The sequence below is a fragment of the Lates calcarifer genome, linkage group LG2 (genome assembly GCF_001640805.2).
Source record: "Lates calcarifer isolate ASB-BC8 linkage group LG2, TLL_Latcal_v3, whole genome shotgun sequence".
Taxonomy (NCBI): domain Eukaryota; kingdom Metazoa; phylum Chordata; class Actinopteri; family Centropomidae; genus Lates; species Lates calcarifer.
In genome coordinates this window covers 1,611,857-1,638,175 of record NC_066834.1, presented here as the reverse complement: position 1 = coordinate 1,638,175, position 26,319 = coordinate 1,611,857, and the positions used below count along the sequence as shown (strand labels likewise).

General features: G+C 45.6%; 1 protein-coding gene across 1 annotated transcript in view; it reads right to left on the bottom strand.

Moving 5' to 3' along the window:
• sbf2 (SET binding factor 2) overlaps positions 1 to 26,319 on the bottom strand; it is a 78,782-nt gene that overhangs the window by 8,240 nt on the left and 44,223 nt on the right. Inside the window, 17 exon segments of the mRNA XM_018663081.2 lie at positions 85 to 186; positions 587 to 763; positions 1,779 to 1,957; positions 2,975 to 3,049; positions 3,978 to 4,061; positions 4,891 to 5,031; positions 5,161 to 5,357; positions 5,768 to 5,969; positions 6,057 to 6,190; positions 6,352 to 6,527; positions 7,024 to 7,151; positions 7,469 to 7,664; positions 10,327 to 10,400; positions 10,629 to 10,801; positions 11,926 to 12,182; positions 12,629 to 12,799; positions 20,960 to 21,028. Of these exon segments, the coding sequence (XP_018518597.1) occupies positions 85 to 186; positions 587 to 763; positions 1,779 to 1,957; positions 2,975 to 3,049; positions 3,978 to 4,061; positions 4,891 to 5,031; positions 5,161 to 5,357; positions 5,768 to 5,969; positions 6,057 to 6,190; positions 6,352 to 6,527; positions 7,024 to 7,151; positions 7,469 to 7,664; positions 10,327 to 10,400; positions 10,629 to 10,801; positions 11,926 to 12,182; positions 12,629 to 12,799; positions 20,960 to 21,028 (2,535 nt within the window).

Genomic DNA, 26,319 nt, shown 5'->3' with positions numbered 1-26,319 from the left:
CCGGCCCTCTCATCCTTTTCTTCACATCTGCTCGTCTTAACTTGTGTTTATTCATAAAAGTATTGGTGAATGAATTTTTCTCACTTGTGTAGTGATGTCCCAGCCGTCCTCCAGGCTGAGGAGAACAGATGAGCCGCTGTCCAGAAGCTCCACCAGAAACAGTGCCAGCTGCAGGATCTTGTGAATCTGTGGGAGATCAACATATGTGCATGTGAACACACACACACTCACACTCACACACACAGTTAATCCTCTCTGTGCATCCAGTACCATGTTTGGTCTAAAGCTCCTGCAGAGCAGTGTCTGTGGCCTGTGAAGGGTTTCCCACAGACAGAGTATGATATAGTAGATGTAAGGACAAAGGCTGCAGCGGGTCGATCAGATAACCAGGACGATAAGAGCTCTGCAGTTATCCCATCACTGTGAATCTGTTTCTCTTGGGAAACTGGCTTCAGAGTGGATTTATCCATTATGTGAATCTGATACAGAGGATGAGCAGAGGAGTGGACGGCCGGGTCGTTCTCACACACTTCTAAACTGAGTCATTGTGTCGCTGTAACAAACAGTGTTGTTTGTGTGTTTTCACCTGCAGCATCCACTCGGAGTCCTCCAGGGCTTTCAGGAAGGAGTCCTCCGAGTCGGACGGGGTGGCGCTGGGAGCGCAGGCCCTCAGCAGCTTCTTAAACGCAGCCTTCACCTGCCGAGTGTCTGCGAACTCCACCGGCACCAGTTCACAGTTCAGAGAGGAGTCCACTCTGAGGCCCTGTCCGAGCAGAGAGCAGGAAGATGGTTTAATAACATCACACTGAACAACACAAACGTATGATGTTATGTAACAACAACCCTGCAACAAAAACTACGTTAGACAAAAGAGTTTCTGTCAGAGAACTGTTAAAGTGTCATACGTCAAGACAACAGAATCTGACGTGAAGGGAAATGTGCTGCATTTATCTCCACCTTATTAACTTTCTCATTTAAATGACTTTTTATAAGATAAATCTTTTTGTGGAGCGCCAACACCAAAGACTAAAGATAAAAAATGACAGAAAGAGTTTGGGACGAGAGAAAAACACTGAGTTTGTTTGAGTATTGTTGAAGAAGGACGGATCAAACCTCTGGAGACGATAAAACACTGTGTAAAGAACAATTAATGTGTAACGACTGTGACCAATGAAAACACTGTAAAAACATGAACACACACACACACACACACACAGAAAACAGTGACAAAAAACCTTCAATGTGAACTTTAAATGAAGCTGCTTTATGGCTGTTGATGTGATGTTATTAACCGACGAACAGTCGCTGTTTAAACACAAACTAAATATTTGATCATTTTCATCATTTCTCTCAGTTTGGATTCATTGTAAAAAAATAGACACTGTCTTTGATTTACTAGTCAAAGAGCTTTTTGTTGTACAGCACTGTTGTCTTGGCTGAGTTTGGTACCTGAACCTTCACACATGTTGTGGTGATGTTTAATGACTCCAGATCCCACTGACCTTTATTAGGAGCAGCTGTGCAATCTGCTGCAATTCAAAACAACAGCTCTGCCATAAACTCGACCTTGACAAAGTTCTGTTTGTTGACGTGTGTAAATGCCATTAAATGTTTAGTATTGAGTTAAAGGTGTTCTCCTTCCCTCAGTCCAGTACGACACCATCACTGCGACTGCGAGCACGAGTTGACTTTACATCTTTGATCTTTGAGACTCATGCGACAACAGTTCATGACAAAATGTCTCAGCCACCAGAGAGCAGCTCTCCCTTCACTCCCACCTTCAGATGTGACTTTTCTCCAAAGACGTAGAGGGCAGCTTGATGTTTGAGCAGCTGAGCCTGCAGACTGCTGCTCCCTGCAGGGGGCGCCAGATCCTTCCCTGCTAGCCTGGCGCCCACGTCCGCTGCCGACGGGTGCTGACTGAGTCTGCTGCTGGAGCGCAGGCTGGCCCACATGCCTGCAAACACACAGATGCAAATAACAGTCACACACACACACACACACACACACATGCGGGAGCTGGCCTGTTGAAATGCCACTGATGTACACATGCTGTCAAACAAACTAAGACGGAATGATGAACAACACATGACATGCGGACTACGTTTACATGCACAGCAGTACAACAGGGATTATGTAAACACCTTCATTCCTCCAGTCCACCAACAAAGCAGTTTCCTCTGTGATCTGGGTGTGTTGAGATATTAGAAGCAGAAGTTGTTGGAATTTCTTAGCAAGTCAACAAGTCTAGAAGCCATTTCTCTGAAAACCAGCATGCAATACCTTCCAAAAAGCATGAATCACTATCAGGAAGGACATGATTTTTCACAGTTATCACTTTCAGGCCTGTGAGTGGAATTAGTTGAATGGTTGTCCAACTGCTACTAATGTGGGCTTCTGCACACAGGACAGTTACACAGCTCAGAGATGAGCTGAAACCGGATCAGTTGGTGACTCAGATACGATCAACACTGTAACTGTTTACACCTGAGGCTACACCTGATTAACATGACCTCTGTTTAGACCTGTCATCACACTCTCATTTCAAATTAATCTGTTTGACTCACATGAATACTTGAGCCGTTTTTTATTATGACAAATACCACGACCAGAGCGGCTGCGCTGTGTGTGATTCACGACTTGTCTGCCATGACAAACAGCTCTGTTTCCTCCTCAGTCTGGACCTGGCTCTCAGCTGACCACAGTTCGCCCTGCTGCGCCAACACGTCAACAATGGAAAAGGCCACATTAGAGCAGCCGCGTTTGGTTTGTGAAAAACCACAGCTCCCAGAAGAAGCACCCACAAAGTCAGCCATGATTAGTACTGTGTCTCACGAGGTCTTTGTAAGGGGTTTGCAGCGCGGTGCAGCGTAGGCATGACTGGGTTAGAAAGCAGCCGTGTAGGTTAGCGAGAGGAATAATGACTGAGGCTCGGTGGACGTGTTAGGAAGAGACGGAGACAGTTCGACTGTACCTTGGTGATGGACTCTCTCCTTAGCGGCAGGTTTTTGGTTTGAGTGAGTGAATAGTTTATCTCTGTACTCAAGCACTGGGTGGTTGTTTTGTTCAGGGGGTAGAGAGAGAGGACGAGGGCAGAAAGAGGGGGCATGAGAAAAAAATAAAATCACGTCAACATCATAGGGACAACACCAACCTCCCCTACAGCCACTTGAGACGACAGAGTCATGCAGATGAAGAGTTACACAGATGAGGGTCAAAGACTGGACCGGTCCACATCGTGATGGAGAGGATGACTGTCGCAGCATGCATGAATATGTCTGTGATTATGATCCATGGTGTGAAGATGAAGGGCCAGATTTACTGAGTGTCAGTTTGTCAGGTACAAACAGGTGAAGCAGGTTGGAGGCACTGCTCTGTTCTCTCCTCAGGTGGAGTCATACTAACAGACTGTTTCACTGGTTACCACAGTTCAGAAAACTCTCTGCATCTAAAACTGATGGAAGAAGACAGGTTTATTCATTTTTTCTTCTCTTTTAAATTAAATATCAGTGTGTTAAACTCTCGTGTTCCTGCTCTCCTTTCTTTCTTAGAGCTCTGAAAATGCTGTGTCACTCTAAGAAATGATTTCACCTTTGACCTTCATCTGAAACAGTGACTAACACCTCAGACACTAAACACAACATGAGGCAAAGGAAAAAAAAAGCTTAGTGCAGCTGGTTTCCTCTGAAGAGTTCACATTCCAGTTCACACAGTCACGATGATGTGTCAGTTTGACGGTACATTAAGTTTTTGTATGAGAGATTACTTCATGTTTTTGCAGGGGGCACTTCAGGTTCATGTTTACTCACAGTCAAACTTTATATTTGTCGTACTGTAACCACAAAAAACTACAGTGTGAAGTCTGCAGCTTTAATTTACTGTAGAGAAAGAGATGTGATAACCACGGTCTTGCAGATTGTACCTGGCAACCGGAGGACACATGACGTGCTGAGCAGGAAACAGAGGAAAACACTCACCTCCTCTGGTAAAGCTGTTTGAGAATGGGATGTCTAAATGGACAGGAGCCATCTTTGGTATCCTGGATGTCCTTCTTTCACTGCCTGAAGACAAAACATTCATAGGGGTGTCAGAGGAGATGGATGGGCCGGACAGTGACCCCAGGTTGTCCTGTGATTCTTACATAACCTTTTCCTTTTCCTTCCAAGTGTTACCAAATATCAGATGTAGTATTTCTCCCACACAGTCTCTCTCACATTAAGATAAGTAGGTGAAAAATAACCGCTGACCAGAGCAAACACAAAGGGCAGAGAAAGGCTGGCAGTAAATACAGAGCTGCACCGAACAAAAATAAATGTCAAGAATGCAAGTCTGCAGTTTTTCTCTTTATCAGAAGAAGTGAACTCTGCGTGGCCTCTTGTCCCCTCACAAACAAGTTTTTTTTCCCACGGCAGAGCCAAGGCCACCGCACAGCAAATTCAGGTCAGGTAGGAGCACGGGAGTCAGGTGACGTAGCTGAACTAACGCTGAGAGTTAAACCTCACAGGCGCTGCTTAGTGACTCCCTGCAGACTGATTATCATATAAAGTTAATGCTGCGTTCATATCATACTGATGTGAAAATGAACAGTCACGTGTCTGACTTCATGATAAGCCTGAGAGACTCACCTCAGGGCAACAAAGGCTTCTCCTCTGTTTGGTTTTCACAGACCTTTCTCATGCCCAACACTTGGACTTGTCAAACACAGGTTTAATTGATAACATTCATCGCCGCAGGACATTTACGTGTTCCACTTTCAGGCTCAGTGGTTTGGCGTCATGGAGGGGAATCTTGATTAATGTTTTACTGACATCTGTGCTTGTCCCAGTTTTGTGGTATTTACTCCTAAAAACAGAATCTGAATATCATTAAAGTCTCAGTGTGAGACGTCACCTGGTGAGAGGCCGATGAGGGAGCGGTTGGACAGGGTGTTGTTCCCGTTCATTTTGAAGTAGATGGGGATGGAGTCGAGGATGGCCTGAAGGTACTTCTCCTGTTCAAGACTACTGGACGAATCTGAGGACGAGGCAGGGGCTAAAAACAGAAGACAAAACACTGTGAGCACGACTTCAAAACAACTCACGCTACAGACCACAGATCTGTGTTTTATAGAGAAACTGCCTAAAATAAAAATAACACCTCCACACTGCTGTGGATTCACACCTGTTGAGGAGGGGTTCTGGGACTTGAACAGTCCCACCACGCTCTTGCCGTGGAAGCCTCCCGAGCGGAGCAGGACGGCTTTGGTGCGGGGATGTTTCCAACACACGACAGGCAGGCGGTTGTGCCTGTAGCAGCGAGCCACTTTGTGTAAACTGCTGTCCTGTACAGCCTGAGGAACCACCAGCAGCCCGGGGTAACTGACACACAGAGACAGGAACAAAAAGAACGTCCACTCTTAATGAGCCGAAGCAAAGGTTGTTCATGCAGCTGAATAAATGCTCTCCCACACTGAGTGGGATTAAGACTGTGTTAGTCACAGCAGTGTGTTTCTGTGTAACAGGCAGGATCTAAATCTCCTTGTCTCAATAGATAAGTCAAACATCTGTAGAGGTAGAGGAGGACTCCCCACCGGCCTCCTGAGAGACTGAGGCTTACAAAGCTTCCGGCAGGGCTACAAATCCTGGAAACTAATACTCTCAGTACCGCTGTGCAGTGATTAGTGGAATCAGCACAGATCAGCAGGTTTCTGGACTGATTCTAACGCAGCCACACGTCTGCAGCTAAAGCTGTTTAACTGGCAGCAGGTCGGTGCTGCGGGGTGGCGTACCTGCGGCAGAGGGAGTAGAGTCTGTTCACGGCCGTGATCCTGAACTGCTCGCCCGACTTGGAGCGAGACGAGCTGGCGGTGATGGTGCCGAGGCCCAGGCGCTGGTAGTCACGGAAACAGGACTGCTCCACCAGCTGCTCCATGGTCGACTTCTCTGACGCTCGCAAAGTGCTGCTGGGCGGCGGCTCTCCGTCGTCCGATACTGAAACACAGGAGCACATTTTTACACTCTCTTCAGCCCCGTTCTCTGCCTCCTCACCGTCAGGCGTCAACGTGTCATTTCCCTCACTTGAAATGTCGTCGTCTTCGTGCCAGGTCATTCTGCTGCCGCGGTCGTTCTTCTTCAGCGTGCTCTGGCTACCACGGCCCATGGTGATCTTTCCGGCCCTCTTTGCTCCTTTGACGATGGTTTTGGACAGAGTTCTGTGAGGAGCACAGAGACGTGATTTACTGTCTGCACTTTCAACATTTCCAACATTTCCAGAGGAGAAAAACTGCTGAGGCATGTTTTTATTTACACCAATATTTCAACAGCATTCACACAGAAAATCAGCACTCAGTGATGTGCACGCTGCACCGCGAACCTGAAGCCAGTGTTCCTCTCTTTCTGCTTCGGGAGGATGAGCTGAGGTGCTGTTTGTCCTGCAGCAAATGCAAAGGAGCTGAAGATGGATTGTGGGTAGCGGATCCTCTGGAGATGTTTCCTGAAGATCTCAACGGTCTCTGAACTCACCTCCTCATCGAACGCCACTTTTATCAGCTGAAAGAGACAAACTGATTATTGACACTGATTCTAATTCTGCCCAGCTCAAGCTGCCTTTAGATGTGAGTGTTTATCACTGTTTTACCCCCTAAACATTTGCTGAAGTGTGCAGATATGCAGCTTCCACAGCCAACACAAGATCGGTAAAACAGCCCACGGATATTTTCCACAACACACCCACACACACACACACACAGATTCCAGTTAGGAAGCTCAGCCACACTGTCCACAGAAGATGTCCACACAGGCCAAGTGACCTACACTGCAAGAACATGGACACTTTCATCATCCGTGTTAGTAAAAAGATCGGAATGAGCCATAAAACATTTACAGCAGAAAGACTAAAAACACATGCTTGGCTGAAAATTGCTTTTCAGTTTGATTCTAAGAATCAAGCTCATGTTATGAAAAACAAACATGGGGTTTCTAACATCTAACATTGCTGCTGATGTGTCCAGACTACACGGCTGTGAGAGCGTGTTTCAGTGTTTACCTGGAATGATGCCGAGCGGAGCTGCAGGCCTTCCTGTATGTTCTGCTGCAGCTGGTTCTGGATGCTGATCTTCTTCTCTTTGGTCAACGTGGACACTGGGAAAGCTCTGATCACTGCCTGCTCCCCCACTGGACACACACAGGGACAAACACCAGCATCACATCACTGATACGATCGCTGCAGCATCTTACTGACACAGATAGCTGTGACAGGAAACAAGGGGAGACTGATAAAGATCAGAGAGCATTCTGTTACTTAAGTTTCTGGTTCAAGAGAACAGAGACACACAGTTTTATTTGATTTGAGCATAAAAACATGTTATGGTTCTAAAACCTGGGGCCGAATTGTTTGTTGAAAGTTTTATGTTTGTTGACCAGGAAAAATCATCATCATCATCTTTTCATTGAGACTTAGAAAGCCAGTGTTGCTGTGGTTCAGCGTTTACCCAGCGGATCGTGGGGGATGCCTTTGAAGATGATGCGGTATGTGGTGAGAAAGAGAGCTCCCTCTGCTGGCAGGATGTGTGGGCCCCCCAGGAGGCCCCCGGTGGCCTCCTCTCTGCCGTCAGGGTCCAGGAGAACCCGCAGGCCCTCCAACACCAGCTCCTCTCCAGGAAGCAGAGCTGGACGCAGAATCTTTGGCTGATGGGGAAAAAAAAAACATAACAACATTATAACCAGACGAATACGCACAAACCTGCACGTCTGCGCTTTAATATTTGGCTTTTTTGTTGACAGTTAGAGACTCACAATGAGGGACACGGCAAAAACACTTGCGTCAGTGAATCAGATTTGAAAAAATCCAGGGAATCAATTCATCATTATTAACGTCACATCAAAGCGCCGCATGGCCTCGTTTAAGCTTCACATGCACGTCAGAAACAAAAGCACACCGAGAATTAGATAGCATTCTGAAAAAAAAAAAACAACTAACTTTCATCCTCTGTAGAGACCAATTTACCATTTTAACCCTCAGAGAGAAACGGAAGATCTGTTTTTCAGGGAAAAGCTGTTCTGTTCAGTTGAACTGAGTAACCACTAGTTTTCACTTCATGTTTTTAAGATTTAAACATATGAACATACGTCTGATCTGATGCCTAATTAACAGTTACTGTGAAGATACAGAGCAGCTCTGAGCCTTAAACACGCAGACGACTGTAATGGAGCATGTGTTACTTAAAGGTGGTAAAACAAGTGTAATATGTGCTCTGTTTAACATCATCGTCAGTAATCATGTTGAGATGTTGAGTTTCAAACAGCAGCATCTCTTTTACCGCTCATCATGCTCTCTGTGGCTTTGGACTCAGTTTCTGTGAAAACCCACTTTCAAAGAAGTAGTAACCAGAGATTTCTAAAGAAAGAAGAATAGGAAACATGTCGAGTGAAACGTGACTTTTATAAAATACACTTTCTTTTTCCAGAAAAGCCGCATGAACTGCAGCTAACAACAGTGAGCTGCTCCCTGTGTTGCCTCAGCTCCTTCTGGCCTCCACAGTCGGTACAGAAACACTCAGTTGTTCCACTGTCACAAATACGAACTGGGAGGGACATTAGATCATTCACAGCGTTTCCCATTAAGGCTACAGCCGACCTGGGGGAGTTGAGGTCTGGCCTGGAGACAATAAGAGCTTCTCGAATGCGTCCTTGAATGGACAGCAGGCTGAGAAGAGAGTCCCTCTGCACCTCATTACTGCTGCGAGCTCGGCTTCTTATTTGAGCTGCACCTTCAACGTATTCGTTGTTTTTCCTCTTTGTGTTATTGCTGCCGTTACTGCTACTACTCCGACTTGTCGTGAATCCAGAGTCAGTGTTGTTTACACACATCTTAGTATTTGTTGGCATGCAGCTCGCAGCTCGCAGCCCAGGATGGAAGCTTTGTCCAACACATAAACGTGTAAGAAGTTAGCTGCTGCTCACCGTGGGCTCCAGGTTGCTCCTGAGGCAGCGCTGGCACGATGTTTGTCTGTGTGTGTAAGGGTGTGTGAGAGGAATTACCGAGAGCTGGCAGACATAAAGCACAGCAGGGTCCAGAAGACCAACTGGTAAAATATCAATGTGAGATGATGACTGGAAAACAGTGGATGAGATCTGCAGTCTGCATTACTTAGCAGCAAAGCAGCATGTGGACAAAACTAAGAGTTAGGATATGAGTGAAAAACAAAACAAAACTACTCCTCACATTACCTGAGTGTTTGTTATATGTTTTATACTTTAACTACTTATTTTTGGCTGTAATATAGTTCAGTTCAGTTATTCAGGTGACAACAATAACAGACATGGATACATTAAATATTACCTAAAATATCTGCATGTAAAACACAACAATCTCTAAAATACTCTGTGCTAAAATAGTTTTAAAAAGTGCTAAAACTCTGCACAAAGAACAAAGGAGCTTTTATTAATGTTGCACTTGAACCTGGGTCTGAACCTTCACAGTGAAGGAGCGGATCTGAGGAGCTGCTGCTGCTGTGTCTGAACTCCATCCAGGCCTCCTTCAGTTATCACAGTCAGCTGAGCCTCTTCCTCTCGTACAGGTGACATTTAACCTGCAGGTCTAAACCCTCTCTGCTCTCTGTAGTGAGTCCAGTCCTCAGTGTAGAGGACTGTACAGCGAGCTCATCATTAAAACACTCAGGTTGTTTTCTCTGTTAATGACGTTGTTTCTGTACATGTATATATATATATTTTATATATATATATATTCAGTTTGCTGCCTTCTATTAAATCAAATATGAGACTTATGATAAATTTATTCTTCTGTATCGTAACTTTTATTCTTATATTCTATTTGTTTCACTGTGTTTTAGTTTGTTTTTATTTTCTGATCTATAAACTGAATAACTGATGTAATTGTATTTGAACGTCTGTTTCTGTTTCACTCATCATCTTGATGCTTTCTTGAGTTTCATGTAAAAAGTTGTTGAAATGTGCTGCACACTGATTGACTCTCTCACAGCGTGAACGCAGTGCATGATGGGATATGTTGCCTGGTTAGTGACCATCGGTTGTTCACTACTTTTCGCGATGCATTGTGGGATACTTTGAGTCCACTATATACGGTATAATCATTCGACAGCAGCACAACACGGTGAACTCACTGCACTATATTTCAGACACAGACATAATGCTGAATGAGGTTTTATCACAGGGCTGAGTTTTAGTAATGAGCTATAATTTAAATGTGAATTAGATTTTCTAACTTGCTTCAGAAGCTGTGCGTACACGTCACAGTTAAAACATTTCTGACTTTAGATTCAGTGAAAACGACTGGAGTCTCAGCAGCTGAGCGTCAGACACCACTCACCTTCTGAATGGGAGGTAACCTCCTGCTCTCCCTGTGAACTGCCTCTAAAGCCTCCATCTGCATCGCCACGATGCCTGAGGGTCAGACGTTGAGGTCAGTTAATACACAAACACATGTACGTGCACACACACTCCTACAACCTGAGTGTGTATTTACAGATTTTAAGGCCATTTAACGTGTCAGGAGTTAATTGGCTCAGAGGCCGGTGTCGCTGAGCTGAGAATACACACATCCATTGGTTACTGTGTACAGAGGGAATTAGGGCAGCGACAGAGTGTGAATGAACACTGTGCGTGCTGTACCTGGGATCATGCTGTGCAGGCTCTTGATGTGCTCCTGGGTGACCCCGCTCTCTGTGCACACCTTGTCGATGAAGCGTGCGATGAACCTGACCACGGAGTTGGCCACGTCGCTGTTCTCCGAGTCCTCAAACCCGCTCTCTGTGTCGAAGCTCTCTGCCACGCTGCCGGCAATGCTGTAAAACACACACACACACACACACACACACACACACACACACACGGTGACACGGTGAACATGAGAAAGGCCGAGCCACCGTGTCCAGGAGGACATCTGATCTGAGGTCTGAGTGTTGGTGTGTTGACAGCAGTGGATTTAAAGATGCACGGTCATAAAGAGCAGAGAAAGCGAGAGCGATTTGCAGCCTGACATGAGCTAAGTGTTGATGCCTGGATCAATCGTTCGGACTCTATTAGCCAAGAGGAATGTTTCACATGAGACGGTGATGCAACCTTCCCTCCGGACGCACAAATACCGAGTGATGAGATCCAAATGTCTTTTGTGAGAAACAAACAGTCTGGGGCAAAAATGAAAGAAGAAGAGAAAAGAAAATTTCCACACAAACAAATTCTTGGCTGCAGCGTCTCTGACATTTCATTAAAAGGAGAAACGAGGATAAAACAGTAACACTGTGTTCTTGTGGCTATTAGGGAATCAAACATGAATTTAGAACAATATGTTTAATAAAGCTCAAGTTCTGCTCATAACACAAATTAAAATATTAACATTGTGTTCCTCCAACGATTCAGTATTAAAGGCCTGAAGGTTTTTTTGGCTGCGAGCCTTTGAATTCTAAGAAGAGACATACATGGGGATCTTCCCAGATTTACTTCCCTCTACAATCAGTGCAGAGCACGGGAAATCACTTTGACTGCTGCACTGTTTGGTTTGGGTGAGTACAGTGTAGTTCCATTTAAGACATCCTGAGGGCTTTAAACTTCCCAACAGAAGTAAATGAGCCTCACTGTGTTTTGTGCAGTAGCAGTGTGAGCCCACAGGATGGAGGTGGGCCGGAAACAGGCGAGGTGCTGCGTTCCATTTGGCTCAATAAGAAGGTATCATGTAGACTGTGAGCTGTGCCACATCCACCCACTTATTATCATCACCTTATTAAGAGAGGTACATGTACTCCCAGATCATGAAACCTTAGCTCGAGGTTTCCTCCAGATAAGGCTGATCGCTCTACCTTACAAACCCCGAACAAGCCAAACTCAGATTCTACTCTGCTCCACGTTTGATCTGAGAGACGTTCGTTGAGTTTCCTCTGAGACTGAACCCGTCTGCTGTCGCTCTCCTCACCTGTTTGTGACGATGCTGTTGCTGCCGCTCTCCCAGTCGGTGGCGGGGGCGTTGCGCAGCAGCTTGTTCTTGCTGGTGTCCAGAGGCACCAGCAGGTAAACCATGAGGCTGGCGTAGTGGATGGCCTGACTGAACACGGTGCTCTCCTCGTTCTTCACCAGCTCCTGCTGCTTCTCTTTGCTCAGGCCGGGCCACCAACGAAGCTGCTCTGCCGCCAGGTCCATGGCCGTCTGCTCCTCGACTCTGGGGGAGACGTCCTGGAGACGGCAAAGTAAACGGAGTCTGACAGGGGGTTTGTTTTGGTGTGTGACTCAGTGATGCCTGGTTTTATTGTGCTGACCTGCAGAGAGACAAACTATTCTATATTTACTAACTGAAGAAGATCATACACAAACTCATAATAATGATAATATAGTAATTATCTCTCCTGACCCAGGCTGGACAGACTATACTGACAGAGTTAGAGTTTTACCTGCTTTGCTGATGTGGATTGGAAAATTGTTTAAAATGTATATTTCACAATCTCCTGAAGCCCAGAGTGACGTGTTCAAATGTTTTGCTTTGTCCAAAACCCAAAAATATTGTGTTAAATATCACAGAGCAGCAGAAACGAAAAGGCTGGAACTGAGGGTTTAAAATAAAAAGGTTCAACAGACTTCATCTGAATTCTCACATTATTCTTACTCATATTTTCCTGTCTTACCTTCAGCCTGGCAGCGATGACCCCCTTCTCCTCTGGGGTGTTGAGGTAAAGGGCTCGGATCTGGCTCTGGACCTCGCTGTAGAAAGTGGCTTCCCAGAACTGCTGGTTGGTCCAGATGGGATGGTCCTGGATGCAGGTGTAGGCAAACTGGTTCACGCCAGCAGCCAGTTTCTGTGAGACAAGATGCAGTTCACAGAGTCAGGACGACGTAAAGACACAACATCAGAAACTGCACCTCACAGCAGGTTTATTAATCGACTGTGTGAGCTGAAGATGAGGTTTATGAAATGCCTGAAATAGAAGAAAATGCAGGGAAGCACAAGTGGAAAAAAACATTGTGATTCACGTCCAAGTTCCTCTGACAGTTTTTGTTGTCTCCCGTAGCAACGGATACAAACCAGATGCTGATTTGTTAAGCTTCGTGACGGCAGTGATGGCGTTACTGTTTACAGTTTAGATTGTGATTAAAACGGCGATTTCCTTTCATGTTAGTGACGTTAAAATGAAATTTATGTACTGACACACATACGCCGACAGTCTGAAGAGGGAAGAGAGTCAAACTAGATTAAAACTTTAAACGCATAACCTCTTCAACCCCAGTGAACAAACACATGCTGCACAGCCAAAGTCTGATCAAAACCACTGATCTTTATTTTAAATTCTGGTGGAAATCCCACAGCGTCCTGTGATTCCAAATATGTCAGGTTGAATTTTGTTTTGTCTGTGAAAAGACAAAGAAAACATCTAGAAGGGTTTTAATATTTCACATCAGACGGTGGATAAAGATGATTTTTACAAACTAAAAGCTTCTTTAAACAGTCTCTCTTTCATTCATCTATGTTACTCCTTCCCCTGATTATTCTTAACGTATCCTCTGCCGCTGCAGTGCACACTGGATCCTCATACAGTCGGAGTTACAGTGGGGTTTTTCTTGCTGGGTATTTGAGTCTGTGCTATGGTCAGTGCCCCCTGAAAAGGAGTTTGCCAAAATTCTGGGGAGAAGTAGGAAAAACAAAAAACAAGGCAGCCGTGGGACTTAAAGAGAAATCCATCATTCTCTGTGAGTCGTAACTTTTTAACAGATAACAACCCCTCATGGAGCGACAGACCACCCTCTTTCCTCTCCCCTCTGCGTCTGGATGCATTAGGAAACAGAGCTGTTGTTTTTCATTAGTGAGGACTGAAGAGTAAAGCACCTGCTGTTTGCAAAAAAAAAAACAGCTACTAATGGGAACACACAGTGCTCAGCTGAAGGCATTAACACTGGTCCACGCTGCTTAAATCGCACAGTAAACACCGCAGAGCGATGCTGGAGAAACAGAACCGCACCACGAAAAACACCAGACGCTCAGTGTGCCAATAAATGACCAGGCACAGACCATCACTCACCAACCGTCCGTCTCCCTGCAGAGTCTGAGGCCCACGTGTCAGACTCAGACTTAGACTTAGACTTAGACGGACTTTATTGATCCCTTTGGGATGACTCCCTCGGGGAAATTACATTTCCAGCAGCAAATACAGGCAGAAGATGTAAATAAAATAGGAAAGAATATAAATATAAATAGAATTGGATTGAGGGTGATTTAAGATAAATATGCAGAGTATACTGGACTGTGTGTGGCATTAACATAAATAATAAATATAGATATGCTGAAACTGTATGTTACTTGAGTGTCCAGGTGGGTTATTGCACTTTAAGGGGGGCTACCACTCCCTTCTGTCCTCCATACCCTACTCTCCCTCCTCCTCCCCCCAAGTGAGGAGTTGTGGAGTGTGATGGCATGGTGGACAAAGGAGTTCTTCAGTCTGTTGGTCCTACACTTGGGCAGGAGCAGTCTTTCACTGAACAGGCTCCTCTGGTTGCTGATGACAGTGTGCAGAGGGTGGCTGGTATTGTCCATGATATCCAGCAGTTTGTCCAGTGTCCTCATCTCTGCCACCGTCACCAGAGAGTCCAACTTCATGCCGACCACAGAGCCGGCCCGCCTGATCAGTTTCTCCAGTCTGTTTGTGTCCTTTTTTGATATGCTGCTCCCCCAGCACACCACAGTGTAAAAGAGGACGCTGGCAACCACAGACTGGTAGAACATCCACAGCAGTTTGCTGCAGACATTAAAAGACCGCAGTCTCCTTAGGAAGTACAGCCTGCTTTGTGTCTTTCCATACAGGTGGCTGGTGTGTGTTGTCCAGTCCAGTTTATTGTCCAACCACAGCCCAAGGTATTTGTAGGAGTCCACAGCCTCCACCTCAGCTCCCTCTAACAGGATTGGTCGCTGTCTTGGTCTGGACCTCCCAAAGTCAATGACCAGCTCCTTCGTCTTAGAGGTGTTGAGTTGTAGGTGGTTAGTGTGGCACCATGCAGCAAAGTCCCCCACCAGTCTCCGATACTCCTCCTCTCTGTCATCCCTGATGCACCCAACGATGGCTGTGTCATCGGCGTACTTCTGTATGTGACACAGCTCCGAGTTGTAACAGAAGTCCGAGGTGTACAGGGTGAAGAGAAGAGGGGCCAGCACTGTGCCCTGGGGGGCTCCAGTGCTGCTGACCACAGTGTCAGACGTGATGTCCTTCAGCCTGACGTACTGTGGCCTGCCAGTGAGGTAGTCGGAGATCCAGTCCACCAGATAGGGGTCCACTCCCATCCTGCTCAGTTTGTCACGAAGCATAGGGGGCTGGATGGTATTAAAGGCACTGGAGAAGTCCAAGAAGAGAATCCTCACTGTGCCGCTTCCCTTGTCCAGGTGGGAGTGGGCTCTGTGTAGCAGGTAGAGGATGGCATCCTCCACCCCAACACCTTGCTGGTAAGCAAACTGCAGGCGGTCCTGGGCATGTTGCACCTGGGGTCTGAGGAGGCTAAGGAAGAGCCGCTCCAACGTCTTCATCAGGTGTGAAGTGAGTGCCACCGGTCGGAAGTCATTCAGCTCGCTGGGCCGGTTCTTCTTCGGAACTGGAACGATGCAGGATGTCTTCCAGAGGGTGGGCACTCTCCCTAGCTGCAGGCTAAGGTTGAAGATCCGTTGTAGTGGTTCCCCCAGTTCTGTAGCGCATGTCTTCAGCAGTCTTGGACACACTTTGTCCGGGCCTGCGGCTTTCCTGGGCCGGAGCTTCCTCAGCTGTCCTCTGACCTGGTCTGTGGTGATATGAGGCGGAGACTGTGATGGGGTGGGGGAGGAGGAGGGGGGTGTTGTGGTGTCTGTGGGGAGGTGTGTAGAGGGAAGAAGGAGAGATGGCTGCGGTGAGGGTGGGGGTGGGGGGGACAAGGGCTGGTTGAACCTGTTGAAGAAGTCATTCAGTTCGTTCGCCCTCTCCATTGTCCCCCCTATGGCTCTGGTCTTTGTGTTGTGGCCTGTGATGGTCTTCACACCTTGCCAGACCTCCCTCATGTTGTTCTCCCTCAGCTTCTGCTCCACCTTTCTCCTGTAGCTGTCCTTAGCTTCCCTCACACAATGTTTCACCTCCTGCTGTGCTGCCTTCATGGCCTCCCTGTCTCTGCTCCTGAAGGCAGCCTTCTTCCTGTTGAGGACAGCCTTGACTTCCCGCGTTACCCATGGCTTGTTGTTAGGGTAACAGCGGACTGTCTTGACAGGGGAGACCACATCTACTCAAGCCTCTTATTAGATCAGCTTCTGATCCCCCCCCCGAGCCTGACACAATACAGTGGTTTCCATTATCACTCCAGAGTTTTCCTTTGAAGGATGAGAGCTGGAGGGGTTAGTGTAATTATAACAGACAGAACCAAAACAGCTCTATTCCCAGTGTGATGGGCCGGGAGCCAAGAGAGAGGAGAGCTGGGAGGACACAGAGCTAATGCCCCGACAGCGCTGCTAACATGAAGGTCTGCTGATGGGAGCTAATACATCCACCATTCGACTCTTTCATCATGACTGAGTCTTTTAGTAAAACTGTACCTGATGGAGGAAAAACATCTTGAAAAACTGAACAATGCTCTGACGTGTTGCTGCTGCTCTTCTCCTAATATCAGATTACGAAATGAAACGTGACACCGCTGAGTTCAGCAGATTTTCAAGGTGTTTAAAAGAAAAACAAAGAGCCTGAAACATCCTGCTGGTTAATGACAGCAACAAACAGATACACAAGATCTCAATTATAGAGAAGAATGTGAGACAGTGGTCTGAGGCTTTTTAAGGTGTAAACACAGAACAAAGGGCAGTCACCACACTAAATGCAGCTCAGATCAATTACCTGAAGTGGTGTGCAGGAGCGCAGCCTGGCAGATGATGAGGCAGCATTAAGGTGACATTAATGGGAGCTTGGTTAGATGAATGGTTTTCTAGAGATGACTGTGCTAACTCTGCTATCGTCAGAACAAATGAGCGTAGCGCCTTAAATGGAGTATGGGGATTAGACCGGAGAGAAGCATGATGAGTGTACACAGAGGTTTAAACCTTCAGGACGGAGCTAAATGAAATACGGTCACGATTAAAACAACGACAAACACGATGAGACGAAGTGCAGCCCTGTCTGTGGACAGAGCTGTCATACCTGTCACAGGAGGCTGTTATGTGTTTTGCAGCAGATGTTGTGTGGGTGTGTATCGTGTGTGATCCATCTATGCTGTCTTTACACGGCCTGGCTGTACTTTTCTTGACTTGTCAGATATGTGCAGGTCACTCTGACCGCGGCCAGCGCTTCCCAATATGATAATACACGGACACATCCACAAGACAGATGGTGATGGAGGAGGACGGGGAAGGAGAGAAGAAAGCAGAGGAAAGGGAGGAGGAAGAAAGAGAGAGAGGAGCAAGTGGAGATGAAGGGGAAGGAGGGAGTATACAAGTATCAGACCCATCTGTCCATGTGACTGGTGAAGAGGAGGAATGCAGAGTTGAGGGAGAAAGGGTGAAAAACAAGCAGAAAAACCACAAGGGGAGACGGAGAGGAGAAAATGCTGTGCACAGGTCAGAGGAACGAGGCTATCGGGATCTGGGATCTTGACGTGATCCCAGGGTTCAGAGGATGATTGACTGCAGACTCCAAACATCAGCTGGACGGCCGCGCAGCATCGCACACGTCAACAGACTGAGAGATGGTGCGCGCTGTGGATACTTGCATGTTGACCACTGAGTGAAGACTGATGTATCTGATATGTCCCCAGCCTTGGGGCAGCAACATTATTTACAAGTGTTTTGGGAGAATTTGTCGCATTCCTGAATTGTAGATACTAAAACGGTCATTATTTCTGGACCAGTCTTTTGTGGGATGCATGCCTGACCTGTACACAATCCATCTCCTGCTTTCTGCTGTTCTACATGAGTCAGGAAAACTATATGCACACTGAAACTATGAAAAAGCCTGCGCTCAAACAAATGTATTTACAGAGCTCAGTCACGTAAAACAAACCGTAACACGATGTACGAAAAACATAAATGTTCCAAAACAATAAACATCGATTGGTAAGCCAAGAGCTGGACATCTCCGAGATACACAGGGGTCACCTCGTACATCATCTTCACGAGGACGTGGTGGAGAGCAGTTTGACAGAACGAGCCCCCCCATGCATAAACTACAGCTGAAAGAATGATAACACTCGAGTGCTCTTGTTGTGCAAGTCGTCCAGAATGGTGTTTGGGTTTTTCACCCCTCCCCCCATCAGTCAGAGGCTTTTACTCTGGTGACACATTCAAATGTAAGAAGAAATATCAGGAGCGACTGCAAAGGGCAGAATAACAACAGATCCAAACGTCAGTGACACCTGTTCACCTGATAAACCGACTCCTCTCTAGATAATGAATGCCAGAGGAGCCGTCCGCAGATTAGACAATCACAACAGAATGTCTCACCTCTAACAAAGGGCCACTGTGCAAAGGTTGTGTAGCCTTTAGATAAACTTTACCTACACCAGCTGAGTGACACCATCTGTGCAGAGTCTGGGCCAAGAGATATTTTGCAAATCAGCTCTGATTTCCTTCCATTTGAAATGTTAACAAATCTTGGATATCAAACACAGTTCCATAAAAGCCCTGGTTGGAGAAGGGTCGAGCTGAGGAGAAACCAAAGAACTGGGAAAGTAAAACATCCAAAAACAGTTGAATGTGGGTCAATAGCGTGAGCTGCTCAGCATCAACATATGGGTAGCAACAAAACCAAACACAGTCTGTCTCCATCCAGAAGATTCTGGGAGCAGACGGCTGCAGCTTCCCACGTTCCACGACCTGCAGACTGCGGGGCCGTGGGGACAGTGCCACAGCGGGGGCTCGACAAAGTCTGGCCAAGAATACCAAACAGGGACTTGACCAGTGTCTGACTGCTGAACTTAAACCAGCAGTCTTTGTTGTGTTTGGTGCACAAGAGCAAAAACATCAACTTTATTTCTCATGAATATTTCCTTATTAAAACAAGAATTATTGATAAAAATGTTTGGAAATGATTCTGACACTGACACGTCAGACTTAAAGGCATTTATCCTCAAATTAATTTAGACTGAAAAGTCTAAAAATCAATGAGCCGATAACTCCTCCAGCTCTGCTTCTGAGACTGTTTCAAGATTAATGTCAACACGCACTTACAGCGAGTGGGTCAGAGCAGGAAATACAGTTTTGATTCGCAGCACAAACAACCTGCTACATTCCTGCTGGTCTTTACGAGAAACAGAGAAACACCAAGTCTGTGAGGCAGTAACAGGAGATGAAATATGTCCAGTGTCAGTTCAGTTATATGAGATCAGGTTTAATTAATTCATCTGAAGTGAATGAAAATAATCTAAACAGTGTTTCCTGGGTCTTTACTGGCAGCAGAGTCTCACTGAGTTCTTCTGGGTAATAAAAACAATATTTAAAGACACAGGTGACTCACATTCTTTTCAGTGACTGTCACAGCGCTGGGTGATCATTTATAAACTGTTTGTAGAGCACAGAGCTACTGTAATGTACAGGAAACAGGAGGTTTGAGGCTGAGGATGGAGGAGAGAGATGAGGTGGTACATGGTATAAACATGATGTTATCTATGGAACAAACAAAGCATCTCAGGCCACATTTTATAACAGTGAAAAAAGCCGATTAAACATGAAGAGGAACATGTGAACCAGGGTGTGATGGATCAGTTGTGAGATGTCAGGATCAGGCATGCCTCTCAATCCACACCCATGATGACAGCTGCTGGGATGCTCCATTACCAAGCTTTGTTTTTCTCACATTTCTACTGCATGATCTTTGCACCACTAAACCAAAGATTACAAATAATTTTGGCAGATTCCCTCCTGACCTCACTTTACTTTTCACCCTGTGGGTGAGGCAGAGCTCGGGCTTGTCACCAGTTCCAATCATCTGTGAGGAACAGGGAAAAATCTGTTGCATTCTCCAAATATCCTTTCGTCTAATGAGGTGTCAGTGCCAGACAACAAATCATTTATAATCCTCAAACTGAAACAGTGAGTGATCTATCCATTGTGTAATACATTATGATTAAAGAATATTCTTATGAAACAGAAATTGTTGTGTGATGGTTGATTCTGGTTACATGCTTTAACAAGCACGCACCGACTTAAAGAACTCTGACATAACTGATGAATTTTCAGTGCTGGTGGGCCTGAGGAGGAACCAGAAAAACACCACATACGGCTTATCTAAGAGGGTTACATCAGCCTGGGGCATGTGAACTGGATGAGTCATGTGGTGGTGGACAGCGGGCCAGGTCCCAGTCCGGCCCATCGGGGTATGGCGCTGGTACCCGACAAAGAGCCAGTGCGGACAGTTGTGTCTGTTCCCATAGCAACGATAAAGCCGCGGGGACATAGTTGTGGTGAGCGTGGCAGCTACCCCGTGTTGATAATGTGGTTTGGAAACCGAACGCCGCGGCTGGTCCTTTACACTTCCCTATGGAGGTTTTAACATGCTGCTCTGGGATCAGAAAAGGTCAGAGGTCGAGAGAGCTGCCTGCAACCTCCTGTTAACTTCATATCAGTGTATCATCAGTCAGACCTGCCTCTGTGTTCAACAGAAAACTGTCCACAGTGAGGTCTGCAGATGGTTTTCAGTGTGGACATGGACTTGAAGGCGAACAGAGACAGCTGCTTGGATTTGTGGCCAGAGAGTCACTGCTGCCTGTTGAGAATTATCCTGAGTAACTTGGGCATTTTCCCTGGAAAGACACGTCGCCTGTTGACTTTTCAGAGATCATTTGTCAATGTTTTGAGCAGCTAAAAAGAAAAATGTAATCAGCAGCTCAAACCACAGTCTGTGCATGACTAGAAACCACTGTGGCTGAAGGAGAAATACATGTATTTTTAGGTTTATTGATTAAACTGAAAGTAAGAGGAACAGAAGCATCAAGCTGAACTCACATACATCCTTGTTTTCAGTGTGTTTCCTTACCCTGTAGAAGGCCGTTGACAGAGGCAGCAGCGCAGCAGCCATGGTGAACTCCTCAGAGCTGGAGCAGTCCTGTGGGCCAAACAACAGGGGAGAAGTGAGGACGGGGCAGGACGCTGCAGGAGACGTGTTACACAGCTCTGTGGACACCTCTTCACTGCAGCCCCAAAGTAAGCAGCACTGGTTTCCAACAGAGAGGGCAAACACACACTGGAACCAGAGCGGGAGCTCTGCTGCATCTTTGGAAACTTAAAGAAGAACCACTTTAGTACTGAATCTGTTTTGAAATGAGAAGTTAGAGGGAGAAACTGCGGCTCTCTCTGCATATGATGCTGTGAATTAGCAGAGGTGTGATCTGGGGAAAAAACACTGGCAATGAGTCTTTGGCACACGTAACTTCCTGTTACATAAAGACTCTGTCTTGTTAAATGTCAAGGCGATGCTCAAAAAACAAAAGATCTGCAAAACCCACTCGCTCTGCTCTGCTCCACTATTAGGACATATGCTTTCAATAGTCTTATATAATCTCTGCCCTGACACAATTGTCAGAGTGTTCCAGTCTTCAATTTATTGGTAATTTTATGTTTTGCATTCCTGAACTAGATTGCCATACAAGTCTCATTCAAGAAAATGGCAAGACGCTGCATAAAATCCACTCGTTTTGGCCATAAAACGCTGTGTCCATTTATCAAACGGCCACGACCAGCCAGAAAGCAAATTTAATTCTCTTTTTTATTTTGTTTTTTAAATCAGGGAATAGTTGAAAATATTCCCTCTTTGACATTTACACACCACGCCAAAGTGTCTTTGTGTTTGGGATTGTTTCAGGTCAGAGGGGCGGCGCTTTCAGGAGAACGGTATAAAGATGAATAGTACATTAAGAGGCTTAGAGCGGGGGACTTAGGGGCCCAAACTAAACTTTTCCTACTGAGATCACAGAGAATGATGTGAAAAGGAGAATAAGAGAAAAGGACACGAGTTAGGCTTAAAAGCACTTGATTCGCAGGAAATTGGTACTTATCTCTGGGAAGCTTTGTTGGGATTTATTTGTTGAACTGGCCGGAGGAAACTCAAAGTAAAACAACACTGATTCTGACTTGGTGCCACAGCTCATATCCCAGAAAATAAGTAAATCCCAAACTTTCTTTCTTTACCAAGTTTCTCTTTCACGTGAAGATGAAAAGAGTTTTTTCTTTTAAAGTATGCAACACACTATCAGGGTCTTTAATTTCGCAGGGGGAGAGATAAAGGGGAAAAGAATGCTGCACTTTCTGATAGTGGCCTGCAATGGGGGCCTCTATTACCGCCATTCCTCGAAGAAAAAGAAAAAAAACACACTCAAGAATGCAGAGAGGGGAGAAAATGCAAAACACAAGTTCTACACATGAAAGCCTGGCCCCCTGTCGACTGAGCAACATAGTTTCTGTTTTATTTTTCTTGTCGCTAGTGTTTTTCTTTGCAGTTATTTGGGCTGCGGTGAAATGTTCCAGCTTGGAGCGGCACCAGCGCATTGTTTACCAGCATCCTTAACAATGCTGCGGGTCACAGGAGTTCACGGACCCCCAGTCAAAATAGAACAACAAGTGGAAATGCAACAAAGCAGCCTTATTCAAATGCAAAGGGTGAAGTTCAGTGGTGCATGTCACCAGTTTGTTGGAACAGAAACTTGTGACGACAGACATGTGAAAAGCCTGCAGTCACGCCTCGTCACAAGCTTTGTCCAGGGGCTGAGTCGAGACGTCATATCTCACATAAAGTGACATTATCAGGTTTACACACACTATCACCTACAAACCTCCACCTTAATCTCCTGTAAGCAGACAGAGAGGCTAAGTGACGGCTCAAGAGCTCTGGAGGTGAACTAACAAAGCAGATAAGAAACGAAACCTACAGCAGAGAAGAAGTAGAGCAGAGCTGTTTGCACTCTGTCAGCAGGAGGTAAAGGTGTTGTATTTAGGACTCGAGCAGATTCACATCGTGGGGACAAAATGGAGGGATAGGATGGTGCTGTTTGTGAGGACACCCTGCCGTCTTCCTTCCCTCCTATTATTTACTGTATGCCTCACCATGTTTTCCCCTCATTCTTGAAGCTGCAGGAGCTACAATGTCTAACGATGACTAACGCAGCGGCTCGGTCGCGGACACGTATACAGCAAGCAAAAACAAGAAGCTTGAGCACGTGACAGTCGGGCCGGAGGATGTGAACAAACAGCAGCTTCCTGTGTGTTTCAGAGACGTTAGCACTTTCCAGGAAAGCCGTGAGGAGAGCTGACACCTATGGCATGCTTTTATGAGACTTGAGTGGTTACAGACAAATTCTTAACTCATTCTGTTACTGTTAATGGAAGCTGGAATCACTAATAGGAAGAGGAATAAACCACATAGTTGACCCCGGTGCCAACAAACGGAGATTCCACACTGGAAGCATGAAATCTGATTAATGCAGATGTTTACCTGGCCGTGCTGCTGGTGGACGTCCTGGAGAGTCATCTGAACAGCTATGTGAACATGGGAATGATACCCAGCACAGATTCCCACTGACCGTATTACGTAAGGCAGCCCATCAAGGCCACAAAGGCAGGGACAAGGGCCATGTTCTCACAGCAAGAGACTAATTTATGATCTAAATAATGTAAAAATGAAGTCATCTATTCGCTGTTAAAGAGATGGTCAAAGAGATTAAGCGGTGGCGGGCAGAGGGTAGCAGTCTGATATTCAGACAGGACAGTCAGATTAAGAGCCTCATACTTTTCCAACAACATCTGTGTGTAACGTGCGCTCCTGCACTCTGCTCCACGTCACACGGTCGAGCGCAGGATCACGCAGGACTCATGGACTCCGTGCCGTTGCAGCCGCTTCCCATGGACCTCCCGCCCTAATCCCCTCTCACAGTAAACTGCCATTCAGAGTGTGTTTTCGAGCACCATCATGAGGCCCTCGGCCATGAGAGAGCGGAGCGCAGAGGGCTCATAATCCTATCTGACAGGAAATGGTTGGGATGCCAGGATACATCCACAGCAGGGCTCATTCCCCCACATGGCTTGCGCAACATTCACTTCTAAAAAGCTGGAGCACTGACCACTGCACACACACACACACACACACACACACACAAAGAAATGTGCAATTAACTGAAATGCCTTAATGATGGTCGTTACTGTGCGTGATTCATGGCAGAAAAACGGCTCAGATAAGGATTACAACAGATGTTTTAACAGGAAAAATGCGTCACTGTAAACTTTTGGACCATATCAACTCATTCCACACAATCTATCAACATTGTTTTGTCAATTAGGGAAAAAAAAAACGTAAAGAAAGAAAAACAAATGAGCGAGTACTGACAGGGTACAGTACGGTCTGATTCTAACGTCCTGACCTCTGACCTGCTGAACGGCCTCTTCCTGCAGCTCCTCTGCAAACCTTCCAAAGGAGAAGCCTGATTGTAACCAGACAACAGAAATGTCACTGAGCTTGAAGTTGACAGTTAAATGATAAACGTTGTAATTGGCCTCGTAATGATGATGTCATTGCAAATCAATGTGTCACATCAACACGAATGCCAAAAATCCTAATGAGGCATCATGCTGTCATTGTACACAGAGCGAGCAACATTTTTTACAGAGGAGATCACGCTGGCTTTGTTAGGCACTCAACAAACACACACACACCCACACACACAACTTCTGGCCGTGGTGCACGATTTCTGTAATATCATTTTGGGGTCCTTGCGTGGCTGGGCGTTGAAAGAAAGGGCAGAGTGCAGAATATGAAAGTAATTACTGGCCCAGCAATTTACTATTTATATTCCTTTCACAGCTCGTCCGAGACTAATCCCTCACAGCTCAACTGAGAATAAGAAATGAAAGCCAGGAACAAATGCTTGGCTTCCATCTTTAACTAAGAGCAGAAATGACAAACATACACAATAAAATCTAAAAGAACAAACAAACATGAAGCCATGAGAGACAGCCTGACTATCTCTGCACATCAAGTCTCTTCTCCATGTGTGAAATTAGAACTTCTTTCCTCGTGTGGCTGTGGATCATCGGTTTTTCAGCAGCACGCCAAAGAAAATCAAGGAAGTCAACTTGATGAACAGATCAAATGAAATGACCCCCCAGTGTAGGTTTACCAGCAGAAAAAGAACAGATCACATCTGCATTTTTCCAGATGTGAACGACAATTACCTGTGTTTTTTTTAATGGACTCTGTCCTTGACAAAATAAGGACTGTAAAACTGTAAAACTAGAATCATGGATTTCATATTTCTCTCCTCCAGATTCCTGCAGGGAGGTTTGCTGCACTGTTCATCATTTCATGTTAAAGTTCAATCACAAAACAAAACAAACCCTCAAAAACTAATCAGGATCCAAGAAAAGCTAACACATCAGGATCTCATTTCAGTGCAAAAAAGATCAGATAACAACTTTTCAACAAATGCAAATCATCAAAATTACTGTCAGAGCAGAAATGAAGACACTGCACAGCAGGACAGAATCCTCCTGAACGTTTGTGAAAACATAAATAAATCTGAGTAGCTTTGTCGTGTCGACCATGTGTTTGCTGCACTTGGTTTCATTTTGACCTGCTGTATAAATGTGGTGTAAATGACACGTCAGACGACCTTGTGTGTCCCTGGCCGGAGGCAGATGGTGGGATTAACTGGCTTTCTATCATTTGGGGGGGGTAGAAAAGGAATGACTGGAATCTGAAGTCACTCCATAAAAGCTGCACTCTGCGAGGACTGCTTAAAATTATTAAAATCCCTGGAAACGGCTGATTCAAGGCAATAAAACATGAGGAACTACCAATAAAGATCCGGCTGCTCTGGTTGAGTGAAGCCTGACTAACTCTTTATGAGCTACACAGAAACACATTACTTACTCACTCTGACAAGTAGCTGAGGCACGAGGGCACCAGGAAGAGACAAAGAGACTCTGATAAACAACCAGAAACACTGCTGCTGTAAACGAGGACACACTTCAGAATAAAGGAAAAGGTCGGTTTGAGCTTCACAGGTGATGTGGACTACTGCTCCACTTTAACACCACCTTTACTTAATCAGAACCAGCCGACTCATAAAAACTGACGTCTACTGAAAACTGTGGGTACAAGTTAAACATTAAAACATTTCCATATTCAACTAGTCAGTGAACTACGGCATCAGTTTTAGGTTTTTAGGCTTTTTTAGATCAAAATCTGTAATAAAAATATATTTTTCTCATAAAAGTTGGGAGAAGCCCTCGTTTTTAGTTTGTGATTGTTTTAATTAATTCCTAAGATTGGTCTGAGAAGCCTGAGATAAAGATATCTGCAAATCTTTTTAACAATATTTATAATAATATATTTATCTATTGTTGTTA